The following is a 12,723-nucleotide window of genomic DNA, read 5'->3' on the forward strand; positions in this document are numbered from 1 at the left end:
GGGGGTAGTGCACGGGACTAAGGTGGTGGCACAGGGGTGATTTGGTGATGGGAAACCTGTGGGGATTACAATCGAGATGGAAAAAAAATGTGCAAAATGATGTAAAAATAAACTTTGTAATAAATAAATTTTAAAAATTTAAAACAAAAACAAGAACAAACAAAAAAAAAAAGGTAAGGGCTTGCTGTCAGCCCAGCTATTAACGCCACGGTCTCATCCAGGAAACTGACTTTAAGAATAATGGGGAATTTCCGCTAACTCACACAGGGCATCTAGGAAGAACTCGTGGCTAGCCATCAGCCCCGTGATGAAAGACTGGACACTTCCCCATCAAGGTTAGGAAAGGAGAGAGAACCAGCACTCCTCAGTCACGAAAGGAAAGACAAACGACACAGCCACAAAGACGCTCCAACTCGTGCCGAGGAAAGCCGTTAGGCAAAGTATAAAGATCCTGTCCACTTACATAAAATTCTACAAAATGCACAGGGAGAGGTCAGAGAGCAGAGCGGGGCTCTGCCTGGGATAGCAATGGGGGACACAGCCATGGAGCTGGGTGCTGGACATGGCTGTCACCGTGCTGCGTGTATGCGCACGGCCTAGGTGTGCCCACGCAACTCAGAATGCACACGCCATGCGTGTGCTCTCTTGCACCTCGCCCGAGGTTCAGAGTGGGAAGTGGGTGGTGGAAGCACAGTGAGGTCAAGGTGGCTTTGCACTGGTAAGAGACTGGACGACAGAAGCATGGGACTTGTCATGCCCAGTCTCCCTCTGTGCCTGCTGGAATGTCTCCACTGTAACACGAAAAACAGAGAAAGGGCAAAGTCCAGTTGACAAACTGTCTCCAGGGCAAGGAGAGAGAAGTCTGTCAATCAGCAGCCAGGCCAGCCTGGGAGATGACCAGGCCAACAGGGTTTCAAATCAAGGGCTGGCCAAGCAGCTGCACACGTTCGCCCACAGAAATCAAAACAAACAGGATGTCCAAGTTATTTAAAACAGATGTCCTCATGAGCGAGCGTAAAGGAAAGTGTGGGGTATTTCTTTTCATGGGTGAGGTAGGAAGAAGGTCTTCTATTACATGATGATACCCAAATTTTATTTTTAATTTTTTTAAATGTTTTGACTTTTAAGTTTACTTTAAAATTCAACCTGTTAGCAGGGGAACTACTCCAACACCACCAGTGTCCAGCAGCACAGCAAAGAAGCCACACAAACCCCACCCGAGGCCACCTGCTAGCTAAAACCTTCTGAGCCTCCTACTGGTGCTCTGGAACTCATTCCGCTCCCCCACGCAAACACAGCAGGGAGCAGGCCCCAGTAGCAGTGATCTCCTGGAACCTGAAGCATCACCACCCCACTGAGCCACCCCCCCGACCCCAGACAGAACAGCCTGGCTGGAGAAGGTGGCCCCCAAATGAAACCACGAGAAGTCCCCTCGGAAAACATCCCAACATCTCTGCCCAGAGCAGAGACTGGTGGACACTGGCTGCTGAAGGGTGCGGCATGCGTGCTGTCTGTAAAAAGCAAAGCACTATTTCTGAATGAGAAAGTGAAAAAAACTTGGAGAACTTTGCTTTGACACTGGTCAAACAGCCAACAGAACCTCCAGGCAGGCGATTCCATTCCAGGAGCTCTCTACCCACACCCCCAGGTTGGGCACTGCACCTCGAAACCAGGCCTTCTGCCCAGCCAGCCAGACAGGGGCCTGGACTCCAGATTCCCTGTGAGAGAGCCCACTGAAAACTGGGATCTCCCCCCAAAAGCTAGGCCCGTGCACACCCAAGGCGCAGTGGCTCAGACTGCTTGGCTTCACAGAAGACCACACCAAGACTAGGTGGTCTAGACAGTGCACAGGGCCTTCCGGACCCCAGCTGGCCATCCCCCAAGGGCAGGTGCTTCTCCCTGCAGACCTGAACACCTGAGTCACAACAGCTACACAGAAGCTAGTCTCAACTCCTTCCTGCCCTAGCACCCTCCCCCCAGAAAACCCTGGGGCACCACTGGAAGTGCTGACCGTCCCACACTGCACTGGTCTGCCGGCGCCCTTGGCCCAGACTGACGCCCAGCGCGTCCGTCCACTCGCAAAGATGCCAGCCCACACCAAGGGAAGAGACTCGTTTATTCAGAGCCTCATTCCCGTGGCTCAGTAATCGGGCAGGCGGATCCAGCGAGGATGGAAAGCTCACCTCTCCTGGAAAATCAGAAGGTGTTAACAATCTTGAATGCAAACATTAAAATGTGCCAAACGGAAATCGCATTCAGGAGCAGGGACAAGAAGCCCAGAGCCAGGGAAGCTCAGGCGCAAGGAAAGGTCCATAGACCACCCCAGGGTAGCCACCCACCAGACCCTACCCCAATACCCCCCACCCCACAGAAACACATCTCCACTTTCTCAATGCCCACTCCCACAACCCCCAGGACTCACCCTTCCATAAGGACCAGCAGAGGTCCTGCCTGTAAGCCCCGCCCTGCCACCCCACTAACCCCACCCACACCCCCACCCTTTCACCTAAATGCAGCCCAGAAACACCTAGCCACCCAGAGGCCGCCCCCAGGCCCACCCCATAGGTGCTATGCTCACCGGATGGTCTCGATGATTTCGTGAGCAGCATCATGGTGTTTGTCCTGAAAGACAAAAAGGGCAGGGTTCAGAGCTGGCAGGTCAGCTGGCTTTCCAGGGACAGGGGACAGGGCCACCACGCCAAGGCTTGCCCTTCCAGGCACTTCATTTCTCCACTCATGGATGTATCCCCTCAGGGAGCTCAGGGGCCCTTCTGTGCATAGGATGCTGTCCCAGGGTCCCTGCCACAGGCAACATGCTGACCTTGGGAAGGGGCTGTCCCTGCCCTGCTCCCTCCTTAGCATGTGGCAGAGAAGGGACTTGGGCCTCTGCCCTCCCAATCAGTGCCAGGGGGTGCCGCAGGGACAACTCCTGAGGTTCCTGTTACCCACAGGCACAGGACTGATTTCAAGTGAATCTCTCAAGCTTCCATACCTCTGGCCTATACCCCAGTTCTGTATGAATAAGTAAATCATAAATGTTTAGGAACTAGGGTACAGGCCAGAAGTGCAAGGATATGAGAGGCTTCACCAGAGACAGAGTGGGAGCAGAACAGGCAGACAGACTAAGTACACTGGTGAGGGAGCAGCGGGGAGACAGGAGAGGTCTGCTGCACCCTGTGGGTCACTCCCTGCCCGGGGATTGAACTCGCACTGGAACGGCTGTGGCTGGCTTCACAGTGCTGCGCTTTAACCTGCTGCACCACCAGGGAGGCCCAAAGAATAAACATTTAAAAAAAAAAAAAAAAAAGACTATCCTTCTCTTGTATGCACACGACACTGAAATGCTTTCACACTAAGGGTCTGCTTCCTTTGCCTTTGTATGGCAGATGGCTGGACTCCCGTTAGAGCAGGCACCCCTTAACAGTTTGGGGTCCCTGAGTGCCCCTTGGTTATGTACTAACAGGACAAGACAAGGACTGGAATTTAACGTCCTGATTCTCTGACTCGGTCTCTTGGCACCCTGTGAAGGTTCTAAGATGGCTGGATGGTAGCCTGAGCTGGGGGTGGGTCCAGAGAATGGACAACAGAGCAGCAGTTCACCTCACTTCAAAAGGTCACAAATAAAATGCAGGAATTGGCACAATGAGAGAGGCAGTGCAGACAGCAAAGACAGACGTCCCAACTCCAGCACGACTGCCCCCTTGTGGATGGGACCCTGTGACATAGGACCCCAGCTCTGCCTGTGAGACATTACAGCTGCCTGACACTCAGGGTCCCGTGTGGACAGAACACAGGCCACCCCTCCAACACACTGGCTACGCGACAGGAACACCTGTTGCTTGTCTTGCCCCCCTTATACCTGCAGGTTCATCAGCACCTGAGCACCTAATGATCCAGACCACAGCCTGGGAGCCCACAAATTCCTCAGGGGATCTCCTGACATCTCAGCAAATTTTATTTTTTTATTTTTTTTATTTTTTTTATTTTTTTTTTTAGATTTATTTATTTATTCATACAGAACTGAGGTACAGGCCAGAGATGCGGAGGGTGAGAGGCTTCACCAGAGACAAAGTGGGGAGCAGAACAGGCGGATCGTCGAAGTACACTGCTGCATCTCAGCAAATTTACCGTTAAGAAAGGTGGTGCAGGGGGTAAAGACAGCCCTATCAAGCTATTGGCAGCCACTGAAGCACAAGTTCTATCCCAGCCGGGGAGTGACCCCCATGGCGCAGCAGACCGCTCCTGTCTCCCCGCTGCTACCCTCAGCAGTGAATCTCAGTAGAGCCACCTGTTCTGCTCCCCATTCTCTCTCTGGTGAATCCTCTCACCCCCACACCCCTTGGACCCCAGTTCCTGTATGCATAAATAAATCGTTAAAAAAAAAAAGAAAAGGTGGGGTAAGACAAGTGACAATGTCCCAGCAGCCACAGTATTTAGTGACCAAGCCAGAAAGCACAACTCCTGCCCTCTGGTGGCTGAAGTCCAGGAACCAGAAGCGATAAGCACCAATGCCACCCCCGCCCCAACCTCTGCAGCACTGTCCTCGTCAGGAGCTGGCTGGTCAACTCTGGCCTGTCTCTCTCAGTCCACCCACCGTCAGGGCACGGAGGGGGCTGAGGGCCGAGACCAGACCAGTGCTCGGGCGCATGACAGCACCCCGAGGACAGGGGGCAAGTCTGAGTGCAGACGGTGCTGACTTGCTCGCGTGGCCACGGTGCTCCAAAGCTCAAGCCCATTTTGCAGATGGAGCAGGAGCACAGGCTTGGGCGAAGAGCCATAGCCGCCAGGGGCCTGGGCCCTGAGGCAAGCCCAGGAGCACCACGCACTGCTGCCTCGTGAGGTGCGAGGCATGTGGGGGACACTCGGGGCCTCTGTCTGTGGCTACATGCCCACCACATGATAATCACTTCAAACTTTAGGGTTAGAAAAAAACAGTTAAGTCTGATTTCTTAAAGACTTTATACTTCAAAGACATCAGTGAGAAGATGAAATGGGGACTTCCCTGGTGACACGACAGGTTAAAGCGCAGCCACTGCAGCACCAGTTCGATTCCCAGTCCTGGAGGTGACCCCCAGGGCGCAGCAGACCTCTCCTGACCCACCCACTGCTCCCCTCAGCAGGGTACTTCGTCAGTCGGCCTGTTCTTCAACCCACTGTTCTGGTGAATCCTCTCACCGCCCTTGTACCTCTGGCCTGTACCCCAGTTCTGTGTGCATAAATAAGTGTTAAATAAAAAGTCACATGAGAAGAAAAAATGGAAAAGGGTTTGTATCAATTATATATGAAAAAACTCTAACTCAAAAGTAAAAGGAAAAAATAACTGTATTTGAATTGACCTTGGCACAAAGAAGATACTTGATGGCCAGTAGCAACATGAGAAGATGCCCATCTGAGGTGCAAAGGACACCCATCCAAACAGGAGGGTGGCAGGCATGGCCAGGGCGTGGCACACACAGCAGGCAGGATGTAAACATGGAGTCGTCACATGGCACGGCAATCCCACTCCTCCCACCTGCCCAAGAGGAGGAACACACGTCCACACAAAAGCCTGCACGTGCGCGTTCACACAGTGAACTCAGGATCGCCAAGAAGTGACCACAGCCCAAGGGTCCATTCACGTACTGGAGATTCATTAGGCCATGAAAAGGGGGGCAGCTCTGACACTCAGACGACGGGAAGGGACCCTGAGCACAGGCCACTCAGAGAACAAACCAGACACAGAAGGCCACGTGGAGTGAGTCTACGACGAGAAACATCCAGGACAGGCACAGCCAGAAAGTGGGTTCCTGGTGCCAGGGGCTGGGGAGAGGGTAGGAGTGACTGTACGAGCAGGGCTTCTTTTTCGGGTGAAGGGATAATCTGGGCTTTGAGATGATGGTTATACATGTGAGTGCACAAACCACACTTTAAGTGAGTAGTCCAGGGCCTCCCTGGGGGCGCAGGTGTTAAGTCTCAGCACTATGAAGTGATCTGCAGCCACTGCGGCAGGAGATCGATCCCCGGCCAGGGAGTGACCCACGCGGCCCAGCAGACCTCGCCTGCCTCACCTGTTGCTCCCCTCAGCAGCGGATTTCAGCAGATCCACCTGTTCTGCTCCCCACTCTGGCCCTTGCAAATCCTCTCACCGCCTCCTCTCACCACCCCCGCTCCTCTGGCCTGTACCTCAGCTCTTGTGTGCATAAATAAACAGAGCTTTAAAAATAAATAAATTAGTATAATGTGAGAAACTATACCTCAAAGGAGTTGTTAACAACAATGCCCACTAGAAAACACCACTTATCATTAAAGCCAGCCCTCAACTCGTCCCCGGCCCAAACAGGAAGACAGTGAGGTTACAAGTCCTGCACACAGCCGAGCGCGCCAGCGGAAGTGCTATGGCTCCCGCTGACCCCACAGCAGCAGAGGGGACACTGCTGTGTCACAGGTGTGCAGAAGAGGCTCCCCAACACATAAGCCGAGGACTGGTACTTACAGGACCTGAGGGGAGCAGGCAGGGGAAGCCTGCCTTCCTCACCCTAGGGAAGCCAGCTGCACCCCACGAACAGAGGTACAGAGGGGCTTCCAAGGGAGGGAGGGAGCTGCCACCACCTCCAGCCCAGTCAGGCCTCTGGAGGCAGCACCTTGTGAGACCCCCACCCGGACACCCCGCAAGTCTGCTCCAGGGTCACGACCACCACGACTGGGAGACAATCGGTGTGTGCGGCCGCCAGCTGCTGCCAATGCATGATCGTGAGGTGGCGAAAGCGCTGACCAACTGCGCGAGAGCACAGCCCAGTGAGAGGGACCGACAGCAACAGGAAGCCTTGAACTGACAAGAAAAGCCCCTCACCAGAGGTTTCTGGTTCAAGTTACCACCAGAGGGCCCAACGGGGCACACAGCTTGTGAGTGGCGGGCACACCCTGTGGACAACACGGAGCGCGCCTGTGGTCTGGAGACTGTCAAGGCGCTGCGGGCCGGGATGGCCCCACCCTCACAAAATGCAGTGCTGGTGACACACCCAGCCGGCCTGCGGCAGGGAGCCACCTAGGGCAGGCAGGCCGCAGGAGCCTGCCCCAGGCACAGCCTTGCTCCGGCACCCTAGGAACTCTGGCAGACCCAGGAGGCAAAGCTGTGGGACTTGCTCTCTGCCACGAGGGGGTGAACCGTGTTTCCTAAGCTTTAGAACCAGAATACAAGGGAAGAACTACAGTTGCAGCTCCTAAGATCTCAGAATGGCCCTCAGGGACTGGCCAGTTTCCATCACCATCCTGAGAGGAGTAACCTAAGACACTCGACACCATCAATGATGCAGAAGGCGCCCGGGCTCGGCCAGGCTGCATCCGCTGGACCGCAGCCTTTCGGTGCGGCTCTTGGGCTCGGAGGAGCGGCACTAGCTGGAGAGGCTGGGGTGAGAGCAGGCCCCAGGAAGCCTGGTTATGAGCAGCTCTGTCTCTTCACACCGGGACCCCTCAACTCCTCCTCCACTGGCCATACTGCCACCCACGAGGGACTCCTGTGTGCTCAGACTGGAGGAACCCGGTCTCTCCCCACTAATTGCATCCCAGCACCCACAGTGGCAGCTGATAGTCTCCACATGAAATCTGTTGGAGTGCTGAATTGGGAGGCTGCATGGGGAGGGGGTCCTGGACGCTAAGGTAGGGGTCTTGTGCAAATGTCCTTAGTAAACGCTACGGCCAGGCCAGTGCACACGGATGGGGAGGCTGGTTACTCCGGGCTCGGGTTGGGTCTATTCTGGTACTTCTACAGTCACAGATGCCGATCCTCGCCCTGCCTGGCAGGGACGGTATGGGGACACATGCATAGAGACCAGAGGGCATGTGGGGAGCCCCAATGTCACACTAGCAGTGACAGCTGCCTCCTTCACAGAGGACGATGTGAAAACAAACACTGATGCCAAAACCTGAGGCGGGGCCTCCGTGCACACAGGAAGGCCCCACAGGCACTCTGCGCCAAGCGCCTGAAATGCTAGTCTCGCTCCATCTGCAACAAGGACAGTGAAACACATCAGGAATCATCTGGGTCGAGGGCAGAGCCCCAGTATTCCTCTGGGCAGGGTTCTCACACTACAACAGTCGTCGGGCAGAATGCCCTGGCCCGCCAGCCGCAGGGCACAGAGTCCCGGCCACCCGACGTTCCGGGATCAGTCGTTCTGGGTCAGGCTGGGAAGCCCTCTCTAGCAGGTCCCCAGGTGATACAGAGCCGGGCCCAGGGGACACTGAGAACGGCCATCCTGAAGGAGCAGCGGCTATGTTCTGTGTTCACAAGCTGCGGCACAGCACACCGCCTGGCACTCAGAGCTATCCTCAGAGAAGTCGGTGGCTCGGCGGCAGCGGGAGAAAGGCCCCCGTGAGGTGAGGTAACTGGCTGTGAACACTGGGAGAGGAGTAAGGCCAGTCTGGACCTTTGTCCCACAGCCCTCCTCCCCACCCCGGCCCCCCGCCTCCCCCAGACAGGCTGCTGCTCTGTAGCTTTTAGGCTTGGCTAAAGCACATCCCTCAGCCCACTCTCGAGAAGATTCTCCTAGTCACCAAATGGTGGAAAAATTTCTTCCCCTCTTCACTTGAGAGGAAAATGAAGAAGATACACATGGCATACCTAAAATCTTTTGAAGATAAGAATTCCATGGATTTGTAACTAAAATCTTTCATTTCTGAGTACTGATGAATTAGGCAATGCACAACGTGAGCATCCACATCAAGTATAAATCAACTTAAACACCTCAAACCCAACGATCACTTTGCTCTCTGAATCATCACCGGAGATTCCTGCCAGAAGATTCCTTTTCACAGACCTTATGATGTGGCCCTGTGAAAAAACTTAACTTTCACTCCTGATGACTTTTATTTGTAAAGATTTATTTATTTATTCATACAGAACTGGGGTACAGGCCAGAGATGCAGAGGGTGAGAGGATTCACCCGGGACAGAGTGGGGAGCAGAACAGGCCAGCCGACAAAGTACACTGCTGAGAGGAGCAGCGGGCAGGCCAGGAGAGGTCTCTGCGCCATGTGGTCACCTCCGGGGTAGACAGGGATCAAATTCATGCAGAAGTGGCTCTAGCTTCTCAGTGCTGCGCTTTAACCCGCTGCGCCACCAGGGAGGGCCACACTCCTGATGACTTTAAACCAGGGAGCGCCAAGCCAGTCCATGCTCACGGATAAGCTATCAGGTAAAGGCAGCGACTCTATGGTCCCCTCTTGATATTTAAGAGACACCCGCTGCCATGTGGCAGGACAGAGGGTGGGTTCCCCTCCCATAAAACCACCATAAAAAATAGCGTTTGCTCACAGGAATATCCAGGTGCTCTGACCTAGCTAGCGAGTCCCAGGTTTTCCCCACAGAGACTTTGAGCTAGGGTGGGTGACAGCTGAGGGGAAGGGAAGGGAAGGGAGAGGAGTGTGGGTGGGTCCAGCACTCTGGTCCTGACAGGGGCAACCAGGGACACTGAAACCCTCCAGGAGCTTTGCTGACAAAGTGGGTGCAGACCTGACCTGGGCCAGTGGGGACCCTGCAGGAAACTAGGAACTCAGGTTCACGGGGGCACCAGAAGACTGACTCCTCCTCTCTCCCCTCCCAGAAACAGCCAAAGCCACCAGACTGAGCCAGCCTGGACTCCATAAAAAGCCCGCCAGCAGAGAGAAGGGCTCTCACAGACCCTGGAAAGTGCACACCACAAGCAGGGGTTGCAGGCCCGCAGAAACAGCAGCAGCCCGCGACCGACGTTGACCACGACCACGGGCAGAGTCGCACGGGGCCGCCACCTCAGGAGAAGTGCCGCCAGGGCAAATCAGTCCCAGAGCTGCAGTCTGGCAGCCCAGGCCAGCTCCTCCCCCTGGGAGACTCAAGCTCAGAGATCCCAAGCCTCCACAGCAGGGAGCTGCAAGGGAGCAGGGAGCTGCAAGGGGAGAGGTGGGGAGCCGGGTGGCCAGGCACACACCACAGCCAGCTGTGGAGGAAGAGGAGGTGGAGGGGTCACCTTAGCTCCTCACACTGAGACCTAGACACCCCTCCTGCCCCCACCTTACACCGAGTACACTGAGAAACAAAACTAAACAAACTGCAGCCGCAGCCACCACTGCCCCCACGCAAATGCACAGACAGCAAATAAGGCATCACAGGCCCAGGAGCAAGGAACATGTGAACAAAGGTGGAAGCAAGACGAGAACTAAGTCCTACCGCCAATATAAAGGAGAAAGAAACCGAGGAACTACCACACAGAGACTTCAAAAGAACAATGTAAAAATGCTGAAAACGAACTGCTAGGTCAGTCAGAGGCGGAGAGGCAGGAGCCAGATCTCAGAAGATCCAGGACCTAAGAGAGTTCTTCACCTACAAGACTAACTAAAAAGATCACAAAAGACCCTAAATGAAATGTAGACAAATTTAGAAAGCACTTTAATAGAATTAAACTGACAGAAGAATGTCAGATGTAGAAAACGCAAGTGAACAAATTGCTCATTTAGAAGAGAATGAAAACAAAGGAAAAATGAGAAAGCACTGCAAGAAATATCAGACTCTGAAGAGGAAACTTATAAATAATTGGGATCCCAGAAGAAAAAAATAAATAAATAGGAGCAGAAGCCCTATTCAAAAAAAAAAAAGAGAGAATTTCGCAAAGCTAAAGAATGAATTAAATATGAATGTTCAGGAGACAGAACCACTAAATGTTTAAATGGAAATAGAGCTACATCTAGACACATCATTGTCAATCAAAATTCAGAGAGAAAGAAAAAATGTCAGGAAGCAAGGAAAACAAAATAACTCACAAAGGCTCCCAAGTTAAGACGACCCAGACTTCAGCCCTGAGACTCTCCAGGCAAGAGAGTGGAAAGAAGGGTTCGCAAATCCTAAGACAAGAAGCGCCAAGCAAGAATCCTCTACCCTGCAAGGTTATCATTCAAAAATGAAAGTAAAGAAGGGTGTTCCCAGAACAGAAGGTGATGGAGTTCATTGGACCTGGCCTTTAAAAAATGTTGAAAGTTCTAGGAGCAAAGAAAAAAGTAAAACAAATTCCTGAGCAAAATGACAGGAGCGATGTACCACCAGAATGTGGGCAAGAATATCACTAGTCAGTAGCTAAGGGTGAGGGAGAAACGGACAGAACCTTCCTGCTGAATGCCAGAGAGCAGACACCAGCTCATAAAGGACTTAAAACAGGAATTTAGGTAAAATCCCATGGTAACCACTAACCAAAAATCCAGAATAGAGACCCACACATGAAGAAACAAAGAAGTTGACAGAAATGCTAAGGAAAGTAATCCAGAAAGAAACAAGTGGAAAAAAGGAAAACAACAGAAAAATAACAAAAATTAAAAATGCAAATAAGCAGTTCATATCAACAATGTGAGTATCTGAACTCATCAATTAAAAGGCACAGCCTAACAACGTGGGTGGAAAGTTTCAGCCATCTATTGTTTGTTTACAAGAGACCCATTTGAAACCTAAAGACAAAAACAAACTAAAAATAACAGAGTGAAATAAGGTCATACATGCTAATAACTCAAAGACTAAAGCAGGCTGCAGTTACGATTAGATAAACTGGACTGTTCACTAAAGGGGGTCAGGGTCAAAGATGGACATTGTTCAGGGTCCAATTTACAGCAAGACGTTAACTGATGTGAATATGTACACAACCCCTGGAGGAGAGCACCCAGGTAGATAAAGCAGCTGGTAACACCTAGCACAGCACATTCAGGGCCTCCCTGGTGGCACCAGGGGTTAAGTCTCAGCACTAGGAAGGTATCTGCAGCACAAGTTCAACCCCCAGCCAGGGAGTGACCCACACGGCAGAGCAGACCTCTCCTGTCTGCTGCGGCTCCCCTCAGCAGTGGATTTCAGCCTGTAATCCGCTTGTCTCTGGTGAATCCGCTCATCAACCCCCACCTCAGGCCTACACCCCAGCTCTTGTACATATACCTAAGTTTTTTAAAGTAAATAAACAGTCATCAAAATAAGTCAATGGTGACCTCAACACACCACTGACACAAAGGGTCGGTCCAACCAGACAGAAAATTAATGAAGAAATAAAGACCTAAAATGAAGTGTTAGAACAAATGAATTTACTGGACAATTATAAAGCTTTCCATCCCAAAAGAAATGAATACAATTTCTTCTCCAGTGCACATGGAACATTCCATAAAACATGTCTCAGACAATGTACAAAAATAGAAATTAGAGCAAGCATCTTCAGAGACCACAATGCTATAAAGCTAAAATTAAAGAAAGAATCCTGGAACAAACCAAAAGGTGAAGGCTGAACAAAATGCTTCTGAACAGCTCCTGGGTCAATGAAGAACTCAAAAGCTGTCCAGAGAGAAATGAAAATGGAGAGATACCTCCAGGCCCTATGGGGCTGCATTAAAAAACGGTGCTGCGTGGGAAGTTCACAGCAATACGGGCCCACGTTAAAAGAAAGGGAAAAAATCTCAACTTAACAATCTAACTCTGCAGCTGAAAGAACTGTAAAGTCTCGGCACTGCCGAGCTGAGGCCAGGCAGAGAGTGACCCACATGGCGCAGCAGACCTCCCTGACCTGCCCTCTGCTGCCCTCAGTGGACTGCAGTGGATCTGCCTGTTCTGCTCCTCACTCTGGCTCTGGTGAACCCTCGCACCCACCACACCTTTGGCCTGCACCCCAGTTCTTTACATAAATAAGTAATCTTTTTAAAAAAGAAAGAGAGAGAGAGAGAGAGAGAGAGAGAGAGAGAGAGAGAGAGAGAGAGA

The 12,723-nt window shown here is 52.3% G+C and overlaps 1 protein-coding gene across 1 annotated transcript in view; it reads right to left on the reverse strand.

Annotated features, from left to right (window-relative positions):
- The window catches only part of DOT1L (DOT1-like histone H3K79 methyltransferase), a 65,558-nt gene that overhangs the window by 45,960 nt on the left and 6,875 nt on the right, over positions 1-12,723 (reverse strand). The window contains exon 2 of the mRNA XM_012729473.1: positions 2,579-2,622. Coding sequence (XP_012584927.1) covers positions 2,579-2,622 — 44 coding nt within the window. The remainder of the gene's footprint in view (positions 1-2,578; positions 2,623-12,723) is intronic.

The sequence above is a fragment of the Condylura cristata genome, unplaced genomic scaffold (assembly GCF_000260355.1).
Source record: "Condylura cristata isolate star-nosed mole 26May11 unplaced genomic scaffold, ConCri1.0 scaffold00025, whole genome shotgun sequence".
Classification (NCBI taxonomy): Eukaryota; Metazoa; Chordata; class Mammalia; order Eulipotyphla; family Talpidae; genus Condylura; species Condylura cristata.